Source organism: Oncorhynchus masou, chromosome 32, assembly GCF_036934945.1.
Source record: "Oncorhynchus masou masou isolate Uvic2021 chromosome 32, UVic_Omas_1.1, whole genome shotgun sequence".
NCBI classification, from domain to species: Eukaryota; Metazoa; Chordata; class Actinopteri; order Salmoniformes; family Salmonidae; genus Oncorhynchus; species Oncorhynchus masou.
In genome coordinates, this window is record NC_088243.1 from 59,344,109 (window position 1) to 59,367,844 (window position 23,736).

Consider the following 23,736-nt stretch of genomic DNA (forward strand, 5'->3'; position numbering starts at 1 on the left):
TTTCAGGAGGGATTTTGTCTCACTCCTCTTTGCAGATTTTCTCCAAGTCATGAAGGTTTGGAAGCTGACGTTTGGCAACTCGAACCTTCAGCTCCCTCCACAGATTTTCTATGGGATTAAGTTCTGGAGACTGTCTAGGCCACTCCAGGACCTTAATGGGCCACTCTTTTGTTGCCTTGGCTGTGTGGTTTGGGTCATTGTCATGCTGGAATACCCATCCACGACCCATTTTCAATGCCCTGGCTGAGGGAAGGTGGTTCTCACCCAAGATTTGACGGTACATGGCCCCGTCCATCGTCCCTTTGATGCTGTGAAGTTGTCCTGTCCCCTTAGCAGAAAAACACCCACAAAGCATAATGTTTCCAACTCCATGTTTGACGGTGGGGATGGTGTTCTTGGGGTCATTGGCAGGATTCCTCCTCCTCCAAACATGGCGAGTTGAGCCAAAGAGCTCCATTTTGGTCTCGCCTGAACACAACACTTTCACCCAGTTGCCCTCTGAATCATTCAGATGTTCATGGGCAAACTTCAGACGGGCATGTATAAATGCTTTCTTGAGCAGGGGGACCTTGCGGGCATTGCAGGATTTCAGATGCAAAAGATTAGCTTAATTTATCATAGATCAAATAATGCTGTATTTCAACAAAATAATGTTGCAGGAATGCTAATCTTATCTGTATCAAACAAACAATTTCAGAACAATCTGAGATGACGGATGTCGAATTCTCTCGTGCTTTTTGAGATGGAACCTGATACTTTTAATGCTCCCTCCTACTTAACCTTCTGACACACACGCAGAACCATGCGCTACACGTTAACGCGTCAATTGAGGCATAGTAAACAGAACATTTCTCCCTTGCTTTAAGCCAACAAATTGTTCTGCCCATGCAAGTGCACACATTCAAACAAAAGACACAGGAACATGAACAGGGGTCATTGTGCACATAATGACAGCGATTCACTCATCCCTACATCTCCCCTCAACCGACCAGGACTCAGGCACACATTGTACACATATATCCACAGAGGGAGTACAGTACACGCAATTATACAAAAAAAAAACTCAGAGTAGGTTTCTCACAGAGGATGTGCTGTGGTGGCAGGTTGAGTGGCGGGGTGCAGTTGGCGGTGGTCTGACTACCGTGGGGCTCTAGCCTTCAGCCGTAGCACGGTTGTTCCAGTTAAGCCTCTCATCTAACTCATTACCACCGAGTATCTGCCTAGTCAGGTCTGTTGGGGGGGGGGTCCAATCATGCTTGCTGATACACAAGATGACTAACATACCACAAATTCATTAATAAAAACAGAACAAGTTTTCAAAACAGTGTTTTATTGCAGAAAAACTGTTGAACATACTGGTCTTAAAGTGGTACATTCAGATCGGAGGTTCAGAGTGCCGAGGCTGGAGACTAAGGGGCCAGATGTGAAGTGCCCATCTGAACCTAAGGCACCCCACCACAGCAGTCACCTGCGGACAGGGTCATTCTCCACATTCATCCAGCCTCTCGTGCTTTTTTTTTTTTTTTTGGACGTTTTGATTATTCTTACAAAAAAAGTGGCATTTAAAATACAATCAATTTTTTTTACGTATTTTGTCAGGCAAAACATGGAGTATCCAATACTTTTTAAAAAGCATTTTAAAATAGCATCTCTGATGTAATGTTAAAGGTTTGTTTTTGTTTTTTAAAACATACAGAAAGTCCTCCACCTACCAGTTGACCTAGGACACAGAGCCCAGGTAGGTGAAAGTTCAACGACATCTTCACGTTAGTCTGAGCACAGTCCATACTCCTCATAGCTTTAGTGTTTCAAAAGGAAACATTACGAAGAGTTCCCCATATTACAACCCTCTGGAAACTCTAGACCCTTGAAGTCAAGGTAAATATATCACGTTCTACTCCACAAGATGGTACAGTATGTGATACAGGCAGGTAACCCACTGTTCCTAAGCTGTCATTGAAAATAAGAATTTGTTCTTAACCGACTTGCCTAGTTAAATAAAGGTCAAAATAAAAAAAAGACGAGGTTGATGGAAGTACGGTAAATCACATTTGGAATGGGAGCCATGTCTTGAATACTGCCACATGCTCAGTATGCCACAGGTCATGTACAGCCCTCATGTAGCTATTACAGTATCTCCAACCACTAAGGAGCTGGAATGGAGCCCATCTGGTCTAAGGATACTCAGCTAAGGAACTACAACCATCAGTGATGCTAATCATCATATGAGGAGATACTGCAATAGCTACATGAGGGCTGTACATGACCTATTATGGCATTTTGTAAGAGACTAAAAAGAGGTGCCAACAGGGCACCTACTCCCAGGCATATCCCTCTGTGGCAGACATAGAAGAAGCTCCATTCCTAGCCTGGATATGACTGAACTGATCTAACCGGTGCTCTGTGATCTGACCTGCGACCAGACCGGTGGAGGGAGAGGATATGGTAGAGGTGTAAGGTAGGATATACCTGCAGGGTGTGTGTGTGTGTGAGAGAGAGAGAGAGAGAGAGAGAGATGATATGGGTTAGCACTGGGCACACATCTGGTCTGAAGTAACACAGGCATACTGAAGAAGCACGAAGCTGATCATTCGCTACAACAACAAAAAGATTCACGTAATAAAAATATACAATTTGTGAGTAAAAATTGCACGGAACAATAAATATTTCACATGTTCCAAAACATATTCCCATATAGTGTCTAAAAGTGATTAAAATCATGGCATGTAGAAATGGAATGTCTGAAGCACTAACGCTAGAAGTCAGAACCATCTTTCTGTAAGAAACCCATCTCAGACATCATAAATGGAGATCCATGAACATCTATTGTAGCAGGTGGGTAGAAAGCCTCACAGTGGCATTACCTATGGTGACAAGAAAGAGGAAGTCTGAAGTTGGGATCTTTACCCACCAACATCAGCCCACCTTTGACAAACAACACTAACAGGTAATGGGACATGTATCACTAATTTTAGGCTTTTAGTGCATGTGTGTGTGTGTGTGTGTGTGCGCTCCACAGAACTCCTGAAGTCCTTTAGAGGACAGGTCATGACAACCACATGCTAAATGTACAAGGTAGATCCAGGTATTCTGGTTAAACGTGTCTCAATGTAACACACACAGGTTGGTTTGAGGCCATGATTCCCATCCAGTACAATTGTGCTGCTGGGCGCACACACACACACACACACACACAGACACTCTCAGCAACATAGTTTGCAATCTGTTGGATGGCGCTGGGCATGACACTTGCATCTCCCCAGCTCAGACACATTTTTGGCATCAAGCTTTCGATATTCAAACAGGTTAAGCGATAAACAGCATATATATTAATTTTCAATACATTTGGGATTTTCTTAAAAGATCACCGGCCTTAAGGTGGGAAGATTCAAGTCATGCTACAAACACCGAACCAGGTAGAAATGTTGGCAAGCACAACTCAACACCAGTCATTTCGATTCACCACACTCTTTGGGGAGATGGGAAAATAGAGACTTAACCCAGCAGGGGGTTGTGCTCTAAACACAGTATTTAAGGACATTTTGAAGATCTCCAGTAACCTGTGTTCAGTGCAGTCTGCACTGAGTGAATATGCTCTCTTTGCGTTGGACTTGACTGGATTGGAATCATGCAACTTATAAACTATGATTTGGATCTGGCGCAGTGGAATTTTTGTTTCAGAAAGTGAGTGAGATTTGCTTAAAAATAAAATACAAACCTTGCAGAAAAATATAAATAACAAGTGGAATGTGGCATTCATCAGGCCTACTTAGTTTCATGCAGATGAATCATTCTGGGACAGTGGTATGGCTGCATGTTAGAGCACAGCCGACCGTAGATGTACTTCTGACAGGGCAGCCATGTATGCATCTGCATCCCCCCCGCGCAATCGTAGTATTCATAGGAAAGAAAAATAAACTCCGGAAACTCATAGTCCAGTTAAAACGTGGTAAAAATGGCCTGTGCTGCATGGGCCAGTGGTGCAGCAATCTGCACTGCAGACATGCAGAGGGGAACAGGAAGTGGAAGGACGGAGGGAGCAGGGGAACAGAGGTACTCAAAACACTGCTGGAGTCATCCCTGGGTCTTTTATAATTTCTATTACGTTGTTTTCTTTGAGTCGTTTTCCCCATTTTCTTTTTAGATCAGGCAGCCAGAGTGCCATGGTCTCCTGAAAGACGCTGGCCGCAGGGTAGTTGATCCTCCTTTGTGCCCTTTACTCCCGCTCCTTCAGGTGCTTGTAGGACAAGGGCGTGACGGCAGCGATCTGGAGAGGACATACAAAACACACACAGAAGTCAGTCCACCTCTATAAACAGAAACCTGCTCCTGCCAATTGCCAACCACTGGATGGTGGCAAGACCCAGCCACACCGTGACACCGACAGCAATAGAAGAAAAGGATAGGATGCCCCCCCGGGTAGAATCGTTGACAACAATACCCCCAGACAACATTGATTGGACACACCTCCCCTGAAAACAGAGATCAACTGGAATCTGTCATTAAATGTTGTTTGCTCCGATTGAACATGATCATCAACCAGGATTCTAGTGAAGTGAGGGGAACCCAAGACACCCATGACCACGAGCAATAACCGAGGGGTTAGACATGCGAGATTAGCCCCTTGTTTTACCTGGATGTCTGTAGGAGTCCGTCCTCTGAAGGCTGGGAAGAACAGATAAACAGGTTAAATGAAGATGGGAGCGTAAAGCCTGGTGTTAACACTTCACTGACATTCCAATAAATGGAACCCAACCCCTCAGATGACGGCCAGTTCGTTGAGGTAGTAAGCTCAACATTTAATATACCTGGCAAAGCAATGGCATAACACATGCAGTCAGCGAAGCTCGATAGTCGCCACTTACAATGAAGTACTTGCAAATGAAAAAACACGAGGCGCCAGCGACACAAGCATGTTATTGCAGGTAAAAAACACGAGGCGCCAGCGACACACAAGCATGTTATTGCATGTAAAAAACAAATAAAAATTACAACCACCACATAAATGACAACGCCATGAGGGGAGAAATAAAAATGGCAGATGACGAGGTCTGCAATGTTTAATTACATGTATGGAGCCGAAAGAAAAAACAAAATCAGACTTACTCACATTCACCCTTTTAACATGCACACAAACTGATGACAGACGAATCCCCATCCACGGGAGACTTGATACTTTATTTCAAAAAGGTAACATGAAATCGTTAAAAAGAGCACATGCAAGGACACAATGAGCAGTTAGTCTACTTGGAGGCTGAAAGGAGCATTCATCATTGTCCTGGCGACGCCTTTAACATTCAGTCAGTTGAATGTTAATCTGAATCTTTTGAGTTAACTTTGTCCATCAGGACGTACAGCATGTACAGGTAACTGCAATAATTAAAAGGACACACCATAGTGTCTTCATAGGGCATTGGGCCACTACGAGCCATCAGAACAGCTTCAATGTGCCTCGATACAGATCAGGGATGGGCAGCTTTCGTGGGGCGGGGGACACAAAAACTTATCAACTCATCATGAGGGGTCGCGGTTGCTCTTGAGTCTGTGACTCCAAATCCATACACCCCCACTGTGAGCAACACATTTTAGTGAGAAATGTTAGCAGTTTTTAAAATCTTATTTCATAGTGAGACTGACAAACAAAATCAATGGGGTCCCCCCACAGCAGGTAATTCGACCATGATAACAAGTTTAGGTAGCTGGCCACAAAACCAATTTAACAATCCCCCCAAAAAAATTGCTGACATGGGCTAACTGACTGACTAATCAGGGACTTACTGCTGATGTACACCCAATTTTGAAATGGCACCTTGTGTATTCTAACTCGTTGAGACCCTGACACCGTTCCATCCCTGGCATAGAGTTCCAGACACTTTAAAATCTATTGGAGGGATGGGACACCATTCTTCCATGAGAAGTTCCATCATTTGAGGTTCTGTTGATGTTGGAAAACACTGGTCTCAGACACCGCTCCTGAATCTTCCATAAGTGTTCAATTGGGTAGAGATATGGTGACAGACACGCTGAGCGATTATCTGAAATGTTGGTTCTTTTTTTGGTTTTCAAACTAATTGACTAATGTCAGTTCAATATGTTTTTTCCTGTGAGCTCAATGTCAAGATTTTGCAGTTTATCTAGAGAATAATCAGATCACGCCCAAACTGTGCGACGTAGTAGGGAGTTGTAGTTTCCAACAAGCGAATATTCTAAATAGTTTAGAGCAGAAAACTTGATAATTAACTACAATGACCACAATCCACTGTGCCTTCGTGTCCGGTTTGTGTTTATTTTACGCCTGCTACATCAGGTTAGGGGCGGCAGGTAGCCTAGTGGTTAGAGCGTTGGACTAGTAACCAAAAGGTTGCTAGATCAAATCCACGAGCTGACAAGGTAAAAATGTTGTTCTGCCCCTGAATAAGGCAGTTAACCTTCTGTTCCTAGGCCGTCATTGAAAATAACAATTTGTTCTTAACCGACTTGCCTAGTTAAATGAAGGTAAAATAAAAAATAAAATAGTGAGGGGCAGACATGGAGAGGAGAGAACGAAGAATGCTTGATTGAGGGGGACAGAAAGCAGTTGCTTTGCGAGGCATCTCTACCTGAAAATATAGGATCCAAGTGTGATAGTTGGTACTCAGTAGTCATAAAAAAAGTTTGCCTTATTTACTTTTGAAGACCTACTAAAACAGTGATTTTGTCAGACAGCATAGGCAGTAGCTCTTCAGAGATGAGATGACTTGGAATGAAATAAAGTCAAATAAAATATTTGTTGTATATATTAAAGTCATGTGAATAAATGGTTGAAACTGTAAATGGCAGTCACTACCATCATGGGACATTAATTAATTGTTTTCTTCGGTGTTGTTAAAACATTCAGCCCACAGTGCATTTCATGTAAAAATAAAATGGTGGAAACCGAAAACCGGTTTATTTAAATCTAACAAAACCTTTTAAAAAAAAAAGGTAATCGCTCACACACACAGTGTGTGTAAACCCCCTACGCTCCTTTGAGACCCATCTTTACAAGTCACAGAGATCTTTTCTGGCCATGGTAGCAAAAATAATGGATAACCGAATTTTTATACATGACCCTAAGCATGATGGGATGTTAATTGCTTAATTAACTCAGGAACCACACCTGTGCGGAAGTGCCTGCTTTCATTATACTTTGTATCCCTCGTTTACTTTATTTTGGCAGTTACCTGTATGTACACATATCACAAGCAAAATATGAAGCAGACATTATGACGAACACACTTTTCAGCCAACCAATAAGAGTTCACCACACAGGAAGTATGGGTTATTGTAAGTGATAGAGGGCTGAACCGAGTTCTTAAAAAAAGGATCATCCTCCTTGAAGGCACAGAAAGCAGGATTTGGAGTAGAATACTGGATTCTGGTTACTGTTAAGGGGTAATGGGCCCCGGCAGATATAGGCTGCTAAAGGGTTTGTTTTGGGGGTTATCTGATTGGTTTACCTAGGCCGCAGAGTTGGGGCTGGTACCTGTTCATAGGATAGTATTGGACTCATCTGAAAAGGTTCGCATTAGCAGGGGCCTGGCTGAAGACTGGGTTTCCCCCTCGCCCGACTGAACCAACGGCTTCTTCTGGAAGGGTCAGGCAAGAGACACTAATGACACCTCAGTGCTGACAGAGACTTACAAGACAGCAAGTGGACAATGTAATGTAGTTTAAAACACACATACTCTTCCCTGGCGAATACGCTCTCCTCAACACAATGTTTGTCAGGAGGGACAAGTCAATGTTTAGGAAGATCTCATTGTTTAAGTGTTGTTCATCTTGATTCTATAAAGGCCAAACTAATCTATTATTGGTACAGCCTTCCAAATATTTCTGACTTCAGACACGCATTTCGAGCAACACACACATCTCTGTAGTGGATGTGGTTGTGGCGGGGGGTCCAGGGTATGGGGTTGTCTGGGGCACACTGGCATGCAGGTTAACCTCATGTGTTGGCGTGCCGCTTTCACCTGGACAGGCATGCAGAGACAGCAGGCACAGGGGCAACACAGGCAGCTAAGACAATGACCGATGCACCCGGACATACCAAAGTAGACATAGCACCAACATGCCATGGTTTCAGCACCAAACCAAACAACGCTGGGTAAGTGACAGAAGGCAGGGCATTGGGCAATGTCGTTATAACCTTAAAAAAAAGCAGCATCCCTTCAAAATCACTATGTTCTAAAGTGGGAACCTCTAGAATGGGCAACAGTGTGAGGATCAGGCCTAACCTGTCAAGGGAGGGTTTACGCTGGATGTTATAGGACACCACCTGAGTCGTGTTAAACGCAGGAAGAGGGATGGGGAGAAATCTGGCAAGCAGGACAGGAGAGGAGACGAGAGGGAGACGAGACGAGAGGGAGACGAGAGGGAGACGAGAGGGAGACAGAGAGGGAGACGGAGAGGGAGACAGAGAGGGAGACAGAGAGGGAGACAGAGAGGGAGACAGAGAGGGAGACAGAGAGGGAGACGGAGAGGGAGACGGAGAGGGAGACGGAGACGGAGAGGGAGACGGAGACGGAGACGGAGAGGGAGAGGGAGACGGAGAGGGAGACGGAGAGGGAGACGGAGACGGGAGAGGGAGACGGGAGAGGAGAGGAGAGGAGAGGAAGAGAGAGAGACCTCAGTCACTCCAGGAGAAGCTGTTAGTGCTGGCGGTCTGCGACAGCATGAAGACAGTGGACGTTCCCGACGAAGGAAGTCGTTGCTTGATCTGTGGCAAAGCAGGCAGGATAGAAAGGGAGAAACAGAAGAGGCGATAAAAAGGGAGTGAGACAGAGGGAGAAAAAGAGTAGAACAAAAGTATTATTAAAACAGAGCATTGAAGATAAGTGGGGCAAGAGGTTTGGCCTTTGCTGCCGAGGCCCTGGAACTTTCAACAATGTTCCTCATTGGTATCAGGTTAGACTCTTGCCGTTAGAAGTGTATTGGTATTGTGGGCTATATGTAACTTTTCTTGGTCTGAATGAAATTAAATGTTAACCTATTTTACTTGCCAGCAGGAACAACCTACAAATAATGTACATTTTATTACATGACTTTGAACCATAGAAGTGATAGAGTTCCATGGTGCACAAATAACAGAGCACCCAGCATTTTTATTTATTTATTTATATATATATATATATATATATATTTATATATATATATATATATATATATATATATATGTATATATGTGTGTGTGTGTGTGTGTGTGTGTGTGTGTGTGTGTGTGTGTGTGTGTGTGTGTGTGTGTGTGTGTGTGTGTGTGTGTGTGTGTGTTACGCCTTTATCTACACTGAACAAACATAAAATGCAACATGGTTGGTCCCATGTTTCATGAGCTGAAATAAAAGATCCCAGAAATTTTTGTCTGTTAATAAAGCCCTTTTGTGGAGAAAAATGTATTATGATTAACTGGGCCTGGCTCTCAAGTGGGTGGGCCTGGCTCTCAAGAGGGTGGGCCTAAACCCTTCCATGTACACCCATGGCTGCACACCTGGCCAGTTATGGGATATCTATAGAGTAGGGCATAATGAATTAATTTACATTTATTTCCTTATATGAACTGTAACTCAGCAAAAATCTTGAAATTGTCGCATGTAAAGTTTTTTTGCTCAGTATCATTCATTGGTCAATGTAAATGTCAAACATTTACATATCAAATCGGCCATACAAAAAAGGATTTGTATGAGGATATGTCGGTTGAAAAATCTATTGAGTGATAATATCACATAACTTGTGAAATGAATAACCAAATTATGAGTCATCACACCATTACTAATACTTTGAAGGAAAACTAATTTTCCTCTTGGTGAGTTAAGGGACACACTATACCAGGGGAGAAATTAGATTATTCCTCTGATCTCCATCCATGACCACAACACAAATCAGACCGCTATGGAGGAGCTCTTTAATGTACGTTTAGAGCGATGGGCTCCGGTCAAGCATCCCCGAATCTTCAAGAAGACACAAATTGCTACTTGCAAGGACAAAATGTCAATTATGAGACTGTTCTAATGCATAAACAGAAATATCTAAACATCTGACACAAAGGACAAGTCATGGCATGTAGAAATGATGAAGGAAAACTACTATGAAGTGTTTTGAAGAGTTGTTTTTCCCTTGAACATCAAAACAATACACAGATTGAGAACTAGATGTGCGTGTACCGTACCTGTCGAGAGTGGGGCCAGCGCGGTTTGCGGAGGACCAACAGCAGGATCTCAGGCAGCAGGCTGAGCAGGATGAGGATGATGATGACCAGCCAGGCCGACACAGAGCGCAGCATGTTAGCAAACACAAAGTAGAGACGCTGCTGCCGAAGGAAGGGCCTGACGGGAGGGAGAGCGTTATCAACATTCGCACAGGTCAGTCCTAATTGAGCAGTCACCATCCACGGTTCAGGAGCACTACACGGCGGGCAGGCTTTTGCTCCAGCCCACCACTAACACTGATTGATGTATGTGTCAGATGATCTCGTCCTCACCATATGATCCCACCCCAGAAGAAGCTGAAGATTATGTAGAAGGCCAGCGAGCCCCAGATGACAAAGTGATTGATCCACGTCCAATGGCGCGTGTCCATAGCCAGCTAGAACCACAAACAGAAGAAAAGGTGGTATCACTGGTCTGAAAATGTTTTCAATAACACTATTAAGTTCAAATGTGCTTTACCTTTAGCGTGACGGTGAAGACGAGGACAGTAAAAACAATTGTTCCGTACGACCAATTCCCAAACACCTGGCCATTGTCCTGCAGGGCGGGGTTACTAAAGAGAAAGCGGACCCCAAAGAAGAACAGGAGGCCCTGGTAGACCCCAAGTAGGGTCCAGTACAGGAAGGGGCTCCAACGCAACATGGCGTTCTTTGCTACATCCCTAAGGAGAGAAAATGAGAGAGAGAGAAAAGAGGGTAGGAAGGGAGGACCACAAAGAACACAAAGACAAAACCACTTGCTTGTGGCTGCATTATCACAATAGAAGCATCTCTAGTGCATTTTCTATGTAGGTGTAGAATGAAGTGTAGTTCCAGGACCTACCTGTAGAGGGTAGCGTTGCTCATCAAGACCTCCATACAGATGTGCTGCTCCAAGAGGCTGTAGGCCAGGATAGGCATGGAGGTGAAACAGATGTTGTACATCGTCAGATAGGCTGCGTCGTAGAGGGGCTGGGAAGGATGGGGACGGGGGGGGTAGGGATTGGGAACCCAGGGGTTAATTACACGGAGAGGAGAGCGCTCACTCTCGCATACACGCGTTGACAAACACACAACCACCACCTAACACAGGAAGAGGGCTCTATAGCATCAAGCCTGTTGCTGTGTGGCTACATGGCAAAGCCATCCTTTGATATATGCACACAGATGGTTCTGAGAGAGCAGGTCTAAAGCTGGGGGGCATCTTTTAAACAGCGATACTTAGACCGAGTTTACATATCAGAAGTTAGCTGTGCATACTAAGAGATGTTTAGCTCTCGCAGGAGAGGGTGCACATGTGCCAAAGGAATGAATACATTGCATAAAATGGCAAAGACTTACTCGATGTAACCAAGGGATGTACTGTTACGTACTAGTCATATTGTATACATAACGTGCATGTAATATGAACGCCACACACACACACACACCACACTCAAGGGTTTCATGTAGTAACCAAAAGTGTTAAAATTAAACTAATTTACATATATTTTAGATTCTTCAAAGTAGCCACCCTTTTGCCTTCCCTCCACCAGTTTCACCTGGAATGCTTTTCCAACAGTCTTAAAAAGTGTTCCTACATAATTGTTGGCTGCTTTTCCTTCACTCTGCAGTCCAACTCATCCCAAACCATCTCAATTGGATTGAAATCAGGTGATTGCGGAGCCCAGGTCATCTGATGCAGCAGTCCATCCCTCTTCTTCTTGGTCAAATAGCACTTACACAGCCAGGAGGTGTGTTGGAGCATTGTCATTTTGAAAAACAAATGATAGTCCTACAACCCAGACGGGAATGGAGTATAGCTGCATAATGCTGTGGTAGCCATGCTGGTTAAGTGTGCTTTGAATTCTAAATAAATCACAGAGAGTGTCACCAGCAAAGCACCATCACAACTCCTCCATGCTTCACGGCAGAAATCACACATACAGAGATAATCCGTTCACCTACTCTGCATCTCAAAAAGACACGGCGGTTCGAATCCAAAATCTCAAATTTGGACTCATCAGACCAAATGAGAGATTTCCACCGGTCTAATGTCCATTGCTCGTGTTTCTTGGCCCAAGCAAGTCTCTTCTTATTATTGGTGTCCTTCAGTAATTCGACCATGAAGGCCTGATTCACGCAGTCTCCTCTAAACAGTTGATGTTGAGCTGTGTCTTGCATTTATTTGGGCTGCAATTTGAGGCTGGTAACACTAATGAACTTATCCTCTGCAGCAGAGGTAACTCTGGGTCTTCCTTTCCTGTGGTGGTCCTCATGAGAGCCAGTTTCATCATAGCGCTTGATGGTTTTTGTGACTGCACTTGAAGAAACTTTCAAAGTTCTTGAAATGTTCCATATTGACTGACCTTCATGTCTCAAAGTAATGATGGACTATCGTTTCTTTTTGCTTATTTGAGCTGTTCTTGCCATAATATGGACTTGGTCTTTTACCAAATAGGGCTATCTTCTGTATACCAACCCTACCTTGTCACAACACAACTGATTGGCTCAAACACATTAAGGAAAGAAATTCCACAACCTAACAAGGCACACCTGTTAATTGAAATGCAATCCATGTGTACCTCATGAAGCTGGTTGAGAGAATGCCAAGATTGTTCAAAGCTGTCAAGGCAAAGGGTGGCTACATTGAAGAATATCATGTTTAAAACTTTGGTTACTACAGGATTCCATATGTTATTTCATAGTTTTGATGTCTTCACTATTATTCTACAATGTAGAAAATAGTACAAAATAAAGAAAAACCCTGGAGTAGGTATGTCCAAGCTTTTGACTGGTAGCGCACACACACACACACACACACACACAAGACTGCAGCCACTCCAGGAGAGAGGGAATGTCAGGTCAACCAGAGGGAAAGAATATGGTTGTAGACTGGAGAAGGTGCTGGTATTCAATGGGATCCTCTGCTATTTCATGTTTAGAGCATCTTTGAATGTCAGAGAGGGGAGAGGGGCCTCAGCAAGACGCGGTGCAGTACTCACTTGCTGGGAAGATCCACAGAAAAACTGGTACAAGAACTGAGGTAAGATGAAGCAGAGGTTCTGTAAGCAAGTGAGAGGGGGAAAGGAGCCTGAGGTTAGACATCAAAAACTAACGGACGAGAACTTTGGTGTCTGGGTCTCATCTAAATCACATGGGCTTGAGCAGTGTCCTTTATCAACATCAGAAAGATGTACTCTGTACATCTGTGGCTCTGTTGAGCTAACATTTTACAGTTGATAGACAACTTAAGCACAGTTACAAACTTACTCTTTATTCTTATTTTTTGCAATAGCCTATATAAAGATCTAAACGTGTCTGATGCTGGGCTCATTTGGTTGTCTTGCTATCAAATTACACAGGCTGTGTGATCTCTGCACATTAGCGGTGGGGTAGGACAAATAAATACAACATAATAGACCTAATTGAAAAGAACAGTGGGGAAGGAAATGGAAAAAGCTTTGGCAGAACATGTCCAGAGTTCGTGGCGGAGTAGTACCATGGTGAAAATCGGAGCAAGAAAGAAGACTGACGCACCAACATTTTTTAAAATCCGCTCCACGCTCCAGTGAAATTACACACTCCACTCTGCTCACTATTCAGCTGAACTCAAGATAACATTTTAGAGGCCCCACATCATGGTGGTGTAGAAGAATATTAGCATGTTTACGCCAATGTCCTGCAATTCTACACAGTTCTCCATGGAGCCGAGAGAAAATGTTGCCGTTTTAAAGCTACTATCCTGCAATTCGCCATGGCTAATTCTGTGTTATTTTGCTCAAACATAATAACAAAATCAGTACTGCTAAATTCATTGTTTATGTAATTTTCAATTCACCCCAACTGTCTAGCTTTTTTGGTGATTTTTAGTTCTCAAAGATTATATTATTTAAAAAATATATAGTTCCATTATGTTTTCTACATACTTTATATCTGTTTTAGTTGTTTCGCTTTGACACAAAGCGTTTTTCCATCCAGAAAATGAACACACTTTGTATTTTACACTCTTTGGATTTAGGCTTACCGAAAATAAAAATAAAAACTTAGGCGGCCTGCCCAAGGATTTAAATGGCAGAAAAAAACCCTGCATATTACTCCCACATAATCCTCATATGGAATGCTTTTTATTTTTGGCAGCAACACAGAATTAGGCTTTATAGCTCCAAACAATGACCGAACCTTGACCTCATCTAATGTGCCCAATACTCATGATCCTCAGTTAAGCACAGTAAGTTACGGTGCCTACATTTCGGTGCTGCCCCCTACCTTGTAGAAGAAGTATTGCACCAGGTGGGCGATCCGAACGTAGTAGAGGTGCCCGTGTCCCAGTAACAGTTTCTTCAGGTGTTTGAGTTTAGGGATGGCATAGTCACTGTTCCTCACTGCCTGGCGACCCTCTTTACCTTTTATACCTGAGACACGGAAGACCAGGGAAAGTACACACTTTTACATCTCGCCCAATTTCAATTTGAAACAACTTCAATATTAAAAACATTTCATCATTTGAATCTATAGTGACATCACAGCGTCTTACCGATGCCAATGTGTGCCTCCAGAATCATACTGACATCGTTGGCGCCATCTCCGATGGAGAGGGTGATGGGGCTGCCTTTGGAGTTCTTCACCATGTTCACAATCTATATAGGAAGGAGAGTGAGGTGGAAAAAAAGTTCATTAAATCCCACTTGGTTCTGCATTCGAAACAAGATGTCTAGATGCCTGAACCTGGTTTGCCTTTAACTACTGTAGCCATCTACAGTTAAATCTACCAGCAAGCGCCCATGACATGGCCTCACCTGGGCCTTCTGTAGGGGAGCCATACGGCAGCACAGAACAGTGGTGCAGTTCTGACAGATCTGGAGGAAGAGACTCTTGTAGTGGCTGGAGTCAGGAGAGGAGTTGAACACTAAGGATAGAGTGGCTCCGTCTATGATGAAGCCGTAGTCCTGCTTAGCTGAAGTCCAGCTCCTGGGAGGGAAAGAGAACGCAGAGCTTTCTTGTGACAAATCGAAACAAGAGCAAAACTATTTAATAGTTTCAAGACATAATTTGCTCCCAATTGTTATAATTTTACGACAAATTATCATCAATTTACTACCAATAATTATCAATTTACTACTACTCATTCTATTGAACAATAGTAGTAACATTGTACTGTAAGTAACTCCAATGACCCTCCTTCAAAACCTCCAACCCGAGACTTAGCACTGACCTGGTGACCCGAGTCTTAACCGGTAGAAGGTCCTGCACTGCCCTCTTGTGGTAGTCTAACAGCACCTCATGCAGGCGCTCTTCTCTCCTCCTCCCGCCGTCCTCCAGGGTTCTCACAGTCAGTTCCAGCAGCTCTGTGCCCCTCTGGAATAGCCGACAGGCGTAGCACGTGGACTTGGCCGTCTCCATCTTGTCCCCCGTAAGAACCCACACCTTCATGCCAGCCCGCTGCAGGGCCTCCATGGTCTCCGCTGCCTCCTCCTGCAACCTGGCGACAGAGGAGGAAGAGAAAGAGGGAGTGTGAATGATGAGAGGCAGTTTGCAGTGAAAAGATAAGAAAAGGGGTGCGTCAGAGAGAATGAGTGATGATGCAGAGTGCGGGCCGGTGTGTGAGGCAGAGTGCGAGCCGGTGTGTGAGGCAGAGTGCGAGCCGGTGTGTGAGGCAGAGTGCGAGCCGGTGTGTGAGGCAGAGTGCGAGCCGGTGTGTGAGGCAGAGTGCGAGCCGGTGTGTGAGGCAGAGTGCGAGCCGGTGTGTGAGGCAGAGTGCGAGCCGGTGTGTGAGGCAGAGTGCGAGCCGGTGTGTGAGGCAGAGTGCGAGCCGGTGTGTGAGGCAGAGTGCGAGCCGGTGTGTGAGGCAGAGTGCGAGCCGGTGTGTGAGGCAGTCAGTGAATGACAGAATACATATTGAACAGAAAACAAATGCACATAACTCCCACCGCACCCACACTTCTACCTCTGCACATTAATGATCTGTTCGCCTCGAAAGAATGGCTGTGTCCAAAACGGCTCCTATTCCCCTATTCAGTGCATTTCCTGTGACCAGGGCCCATAGGGTGCCACCTGGGACACAGCCTGAGAGTTAACTCTGAGCTGACTGTGTCCACCCACCTGTCCTCCACGGCGGTAGCGCCGATCAGGCTCATCCCAGTCTCCACCTGGTTGTAGACAGCCATGAGTTTCTCCTCTCGGTCATCCAGGGCCAGCCTGGCTTCCCTCAGCCCTGCGTCTGCCTGGGCGTACTCTTCAGAACTCAGCAGCTTGTAGGCCACACACAGCGTCCGGTAGCCTTCCTGAGATATGGCACAAACGCACACGTCGTAACTTACCAGTCAACACGAGCAAAAACTCTCGCTGTGCGTTTCATAAATGTGCGAAATCTAGACTTTCAATGTACCCGTTGCATCTGGAAAATAAACTAGGACGGTAAAACATTCATCTTAAATCAATGTACACACAAACAAAAATGGTAGCCTTCCTGGAAGACAGACATAAATGCACAGACGTACAAAGTCATTGTATAAACATGAAGTTAGTGAAGCGGATGGGGCAGAGACCCACCGTAGCGTTGCGCTCCACGTGCATGCGTATCCTGTCCACCTCCTCCTGCCTGACACGGGGGAAGATGGAGGAGTCGGCCCCCTTACAGAACAGCATGATGTCCCCTGAGCAACCAACACAGCCAGAACACGTCAGGACTGGGGTTACAAACAAAACTAGAAGCTAATAGACGAAAAGCTGTCGGTTCATTTCAATCTCTGTCTCACCGCATTTGGATCGGACTATGACGCTCATACGCCTTCTCACAGGGTCAAAGTTCAACACATGAAGCAGCTCGTACCTGCAAGGGGAAATCAGATGGCTATGTCAATCAAAAGGAGAATGTTGAATGATAAATCAAATCCGTTATTAACATTAATCAAAACTCATCAATTGTTGACTTACGTTTCAACATCTTTGTCTCTGTTCATCACTCTCATGTTCTTGCTCTCCATACCTAGGAATGTGAAACCATACCTGTAGATGGCGACAAAGACAAGAAAGTGAGCCGCACTGATTACACAACACACTAATCAAACCAAATCCACATAGAAGTTCATTTGTGTGATGGATTGATTGATGAATAACAGTTGCACAGGCCCTGTCCCTTACTTCATGGCTCCCTTGACCAGTGCCACCTCGTCGGGTGAGGAGGCGATGAAGCCCCTGAGCTCTGCAGGGTGGACCATCTCTCCATCCAGCCCCAGGACACCGTCCACCTGGTCCCCAACCCCGTCCTCCTGACCCGTAGACTCCTTGACCTGCACCGTGTGGCACAGACACAGAGCCCGCAGAAACAGCTCCTCCTCCTCCTGAAAACACACAGACGAAAGATACTTATTGAACTGTATGCCATTTACCAGAGGTGTATTCATTAAGAACCAAATGCAAAACTGGATGAACTTCTCCAATAAGAAACTATTGTTTATGTTGCAAAATATTTTCCTACAGTGTGCAATGAATGTTAGAATGAATACACCATTTGGTATGTACTTTTATATGGCACAGTAACAGTTTACATTATTACACTACCTAACAACCTCTTGTCTATGGGATGCAGAGTACAAACGAATGGCCATTAATCACACTGGATCTGTCACATGTGATGCTTGTTCTTCTGTCAGGTGACCTCTGATTTGATGCCCATATGTTGGCATGCCTGACTGGCACAGTGATGAGGGGGGAGGGCAGATAACTAGTCATTTACCCACCCTGCCAGCCTTCTGCTGCAGCATGCTCACGGGTCCATCTGTGACACAGAAGCCGTCCAGCTCGGTGCTCGAGTCACGGTTCTTGTATTGGAAGCCGTCGATGCAGCACTCGATGAACTCCATGCTGTTCTGGGTCAGAGTGCCCGTCTTGTCCGTGAACACATACTCCACCTAGAGGACACAATGGGAAACTGCAGGGTCAGACAAATACCCTTTTCACACAATCAAATGTATTTATAAAGCCCTCTCCACATCAGCAGATGTCACAAAGTGCTTACACAGAAACCTAGCCCAAAATCCCAAACAGCAAGCAATGCAGGTTAGGAAATACTCTAGAAAGTCAGGAACCTAGGAAGAAATCTAGAGAGGAACGAGGCTCTGAGGGATGGTCAGTCCTCTTCTGGCTGTGCCAGGTAGAGATTATAAGAGTACGTGGCCATTAAGGCCAGATGGCTCTTCAAGATGTTCATAGGTGACCAGCAGGGTCAAATAATAATCACAGTGGTTGTAGAGGGTGCAACAGGTCAGCGTCTCAGGAGTAAATGTCAGCTGACTTTTCATAGAGCCAGACTACAAAGCCAAACCAGGGCATCTACCATAGTTCCTGGAACCATGCTGGAGAGGACAATGTGAATAGAAAATATCTGCGCCAGCACAGTATATTTCAGGTTCAGACCTACAGTGAGAATCAGAGATGTACTCATTAGTCCAAACAGTTACAAAACAGAACGTTTATGTAACTAAAAATTGGGTTTCTATTGGGAAAAAAAATATTTTGCAACAGAATTGGCGTAATGGACAGGCATGCGAGACACTTCCAGGGTCGTAAAAAAAAAAAAAAAAAAAAAATCACTTGGCGCAATTAACTGTGAACAATAAGAATGGGCAATTAATCTCTGAGAGTTACACCGCATAAATCTAGTTTACCAAGCGTCATCTTTAATTGAAGTAATCATCAGGCAAACCAACCGTGACTAATCTGCAACGCCCCTGTTTGAGACAGAGGTTGGAATTGGGAAGGCACAGCCAATCAAGGCATATTAAGACCAGTTAGACCATTTCATATTCTGACATTTGAGGAATGTTGTTCATGTGGGTTTAGGGTCATCACTCCACCAAAGACTGGGGCTGAGAGCAGAGAGGCCCTAGACCTCAAATAAACCTACAGCCTCGTTTGAATACTGAAATGTATCTCCCCTTAGAGGTAATCACTGATCTAAGTTCCATTGCAGTATATAGCTAGCTTTTCACAAATCCAGTCATTTAAGATAAGTGAATACTTAAAGAAAAGGAGAAAGGAATGATGCATCAAAGTATTCAAACAGGGTGGATATCTGGCCAACTAGCTACAGCAATTTGGTGGGAATCTGCAATGAAAACTAGCTCCTTTGGGAGAGTGCTTTTGGGTCTTATCAACGCTAAATTGGTTCCATAGCTTTAAAGCCTGACCTGTCCTAGCTCCTCGTTGAGGTCAGAGGTGTTGACCAGAGCCCCTTCCTGGATCTCGGGGTCAAAGAAGTCCTTGTCCCAGGAGATGAAGAAGGAGCCCAGAAACTTCTGCATCTCCACCGTCACGTACATGGACACGGGGATGATGAAGTTGAACAGCACCATGAACGACAGGAAGTCAGTAAACATATTCAGGTACTGGGGGAGAGAGGGAACAAAAGCGAAACGTGGTTAAAATACACAGATGAAACAGGAAGTCAGTAAACATATTCAGGTACTGGGGGAGAGAGGGAACAAAAGTGAAACGTGATTAAAATACACAGATGAAACAGGAAGTCAGTAAACATATTCAGGTACTGGGGGAGAGAGGGAACAAAAGTGAAACGTGGTTAAAATACACAGATGAAACAGGAAGTCAGTAAACATATTTAGGTACTGGGGGAGAGAGGGAACAAAAGTGAAACGTGGTTAAAATACACAGATGAAACAGGAAGTCAGTAAACATATTCAGGTACTGGGGGAGAGAGGGAACAAAAGTGAAACGTGGTTAAAATACACAGATGAAACAGGAAGTCAGTAAACATATTCAGGTACTGGGGGAGAGAGGGAACAAAAGTGAAACGTGGTTAAAATACACAGATGAAACAGGAAGTCAGTAAACATATTTAGGTACTGGGGGAGAGAGGGAACAAAAGTGAAACGTGGTTAAAATACACAGATGAAACAGGAAGTCAGTAAACATATTCAGGTACTGGGGGAGAGAGGGAACAAAAGTGAAACGTGGTTAAAATACACAGATGAAACAGGAAGTCAGTAAACATATTCAGGTACTGGGGGAGAGAGGGAACAAAAGTGAAACGTGGTTAAAATACACAGATGAAACAGGAAGTCAGTAAACATATTCAGGTACTGGGGGAGAGAGGGGTGAACACAGGGAACAGTGTTAAATCACACTTCCACAAACTGAAGTGCCCTTGGAGAAAAAACACACTCATATAATGCAGTGCAAGAAGCCATAGGTGTAATGTGACTCGGTCAATGAAATGTGCCTAAAAGGCTCACCATAAGGCATTAAGTTGCATTTGAGACTGACTACAGTCAGCAGAGTGCATTATACGGTGCTAAACTGTATGTCTGTGTAAAGTCTTTTTCGCTGAGTGAAGGCCTCACCCGGTTGGCATCTTTCTCCTTCTGCGTCTTCTGGTTGTACCAGGGCTCTTCCTGGCCTGGTTGGCTCTGCCACACGTACTTGAGCGTGGTGCACACCAGGGCCTTGCTCACCAGGATACACAGGTACACCAGCAGGAAGGCATTGATAGATCTGAAACACGAGTGTTAACAACCCAACTCCCATTAGCAAAAATACACATCCACTTTGTGAAACATCACTCCATATATATATATATATATATAATATATATATATATATATAATATATATATATATTCCTCTGATAGCCGTGTGAATGGACACCGAATAAACCTTCTAACTGCCCCAGCTTCCTTCAATTGATCTTGTTCCAGTGTTGTGTTCAAGACCACCTAAAGCGAGACCAATTCAAGACCAAGGCCGGAGCAAATCAAGTCTGAGTCACAACCAAGACTGGAAAGGGGGGGCACGAGCGTGAGACAAGGGGTCCGAGACAGAGTCAAGACCAGAAAAATATAAGTCAAATTCAAGACCACGAGTAAACTTTGTCAAATCACCACCATAATAAGAGTTGAAAATGTCCAGTATTTCTGTGTCCATCTTTCAGAACATACAGATTCTTTAGACATTCAAAATAGTGAAGAAATGCATGCTGGGGGAAAACAGTCAAATTATTACTAACCTAAACACAGTGGGGAACAAGCTCTCCTATTGCCTTCAGAGAAGGCCTAAGGATTTATAAAATTATCTTTCATATAATGACATTTATATTATTATTTTCAATGATGTTCTGATTTTGTTTGTTGTAATAAAGGAAAGAGTTAACACTGAAGAGAAAAAAACGATTGAAACAGTTTTTTTTTTGCCTGACTCCAGGGAGATAAATTTAGCTAAGTCAGCCATTGGCTATCAGAAGCTAGATAAAAGGCATCTGCCATTCAACTATATTAGGACAACATTTTGGAGTGACAGAGAAATCAACCAATCACTTTGACTTAATGAGCGGGACAGTTTTTACAAAAACATCTGCCTTGAAATCCAACAGTTCACTGCGCAATAGCGAGCAGTAGTTTTCCCAGTCGAGCGAGCTAGATTTTGTTGTCAGGTAGTGTGCAGCGGCTGCAGCAGGTGTTATCAAAGAGGATGTTGTTTTTAATTTATTAGGTTCTCCCTTGTCAAGAATAACTTTCAACAAGAAGTTTCAAACGATCATCTAGTGAGAGGAACTGTGTTTTTTATAGCAGCCTGCTGTTGTCAGCCATCTCTTTGAAAATAACTTGTGTGAAATTGTATTTACAGTGGAGCGAACAGCATTTTAGCAACATGACATCTTAAAACATGTTCAAATACACCCCCAGGTAGAATGACTTAAAAAAAAAAAAAAATGAAAATAGGACTTTTTCTGACAAGCGACCAAATCACTGTAGATCTGGTAATTTTCATAAATTCTTAGAACGTTTGGGAATTACATATACTAAAGGCATTTGTGAAAATTCTATTGCAATATAGAGTGGGAAAGTGGCCGTGCGTTTGGACAATTAATAGACACTGCAGTCTACGTAGACCAGTGCGCTATAGCCAATCAGAACTACAGTAGGCCTTTATACAAACAAGCCACACAGGCTGCCATCATTCACTTGGAACAGGACTGTATTTACAGGCAGTTACAACACCTCGACTTCAGATCATTAGAACACATTCGGAATGGATTTATGCAAATATGTAAACACCACGGGAGTCCTCTTTCATTTGAGAACTATAGTCCCGTTGATCAAACAACCATGAAAAGGTAGGCCCTCTCCCCCTCAGTTATGCACATTAACAACAGGATCAACTAATGCTAATGATGAATTATATGAATCACGCATTGAACTGCATCCATCTACTCTGCCAACAATGCCTTAGTGTAACGTTATGGAACGCTGAGTCAAATAGAGCCAACTTTTAAAACCTCTTATAATGTAGGTTTTGTTGCATAAACTGGGAATTTGATATTTTTGACTGATATTATGATTGTCTGTTTCATATCTGCAAAGTAGTTACAACGTTGTTTAAACTTTAGGTCGCCGGTTACGTTGTGTGCTTAACGTGAAATGTTTTTTGTAACAGGAAGTAATAGTTGTAAAATTCAATTGGGAAATGCTCAAAGGTTGTGTTTTTGTATTCGGATTGGGACCTACTATGTCAGAGGTTATGGACTGCTTATCCTTTAAAATCATGCTGTATGGAACTGCTCTCTTTCCATCAGCCCTATGCAGTGGTATAGTGGTGCCAGGTATACTCAGATCTTGCCAAAAGTGTTCCCAAACGGCCCACCTAACAAAGGAAAGGCACCTTGTGTAAAAGCTCCTGTGTATTCCTGTTTTTTAATGAGTTTTCCTATACATTTCAGATTTTCACTGCACTAACCTGTCACACACTGAAGGCCTATAGGTTCACCACTGCACTAACCTGTCACACACACACTGAAGGCCTATAGGTTCTCCACTGCACTAACCTGTCACACACATACTGAAGACCTATAGGTTCACCACTGCACTAACCTGTCACACACTGAAGGCCTATAGGTTCACCACTGTACTAACCTGTCACACACTGAAGGCCTATAGGTTCTCCACTGTACTAACCTGTCACACACTGAAGACCTATAGGTTCTCCACTGTACTAACCTGTCACACACATACTGAAGGCCTATAGGTTCACCACTGTACTAACCTGTCACATACTGAAGACCTATAGGTTCTCCACTGCACTAACCTGTCACACACTGAAGGCCTATAGGTTCACCACTGTCACACACTGAAGGCCTATAGGTTCTCCACTGTACTAACCTGTCACACACACACTGAAGGCCTATAGGTTCACCACTGTACTAACCTGCCACACTGAAGACCTATAGGTTCACCACTGTACTAACCTGTCACACACTGAAGGCCTATAGGTTCACCACTGTACTAACCTGTCACACACTGAAGGCCTATAGGTTCACCACTGTACTAACCTGTCACACACTGAAGGCCTATAGGTTCACCACTGCACTAACCTGTCACACACTGAAGGCCTATAGGTTCTCCACTGCACTAACCTGTCACACACTGAAGGCCTATAGGTTCACCACTGCACTAACCTGTCACACACACACTGAAGACCTATAGGTTCACCACTGTACTAACCGGTCACACACACACACACTGAAGACCTATAGGTTCACCACTG

The 23,736-nt window shown here is 43.9% G+C and overlaps 1 protein-coding gene across 7 annotated transcripts in view; it reads right to left on the reverse strand.

Annotated features, from left to right (window-relative positions):
- Positions 1–1,313: 1,313 nt before the first annotated feature.
- The window catches only part of LOC135526333 (phospholipid-transporting ATPase 11C-like), a 67,651-nt gene continuing 45,228 nt past the window's right edge, over positions 1,314–23,736 (reverse strand). The window contains exons 11-30 of one of the 7 annotated variants that reach the window (XR_010453286.1): positions 20,542–20,692; positions 19,372–19,569; positions 17,923–18,093; positions 17,324–17,523; positions 17,117–17,188; positions 16,939–17,012; positions 16,733–16,836; positions 16,283–16,464; positions 15,396–15,662; positions 14,980–15,151; positions 14,718–14,820; positions 14,450–14,595; positions 13,186–13,245; positions 11,046–11,173; positions 10,683–10,884; positions 10,496–10,599; positions 10,184–10,340; positions 7,479–7,607; positions 4,634–4,665; positions 4,217–4,267 (exon numbers count right to left, since the gene is read on the reverse strand). Coding sequence is in view for 5 of the 7 variants with exons in the window: in XM_064954622.1 (XP_064810694.1) it covers positions 7,509–7,607; positions 10,184–10,340; positions 10,496–10,599; positions 10,683–10,884; positions 11,046–11,173; positions 13,186–13,245; positions 14,450–14,595; positions 14,718–14,820; positions 14,980–15,151; positions 15,396–15,662; positions 16,283–16,464; positions 16,733–16,836; positions 16,939–17,012; positions 17,117–17,188; positions 17,324–17,523; positions 17,923–18,093; positions 19,372–19,569; positions 20,542–20,692 (2,590 nt within the window). In the remaining 2 variants the exon portion in view is untranslated. Of the gene's footprint in view, positions 7,608–8,646; positions 8,738–10,183; positions 10,341–10,495; positions 10,600–10,682; positions 10,885–11,045; positions 11,174–13,185; positions 13,246–14,449; positions 14,596–14,717; positions 14,821–14,979; positions 15,152–15,395; positions 15,663–16,282; positions 16,465–16,732; positions 16,837–16,938; positions 17,013–17,116; positions 17,189–17,323; positions 17,524–17,922; positions 18,094–19,371; positions 19,570–20,541; positions 20,693–23,736 lie in introns of all 7 variants that reach the window. The other 6 variants (XM_064954623.1, XR_010453285.1, XM_064954625.1 and 3 more) reach the window with 6 other exon arrangements.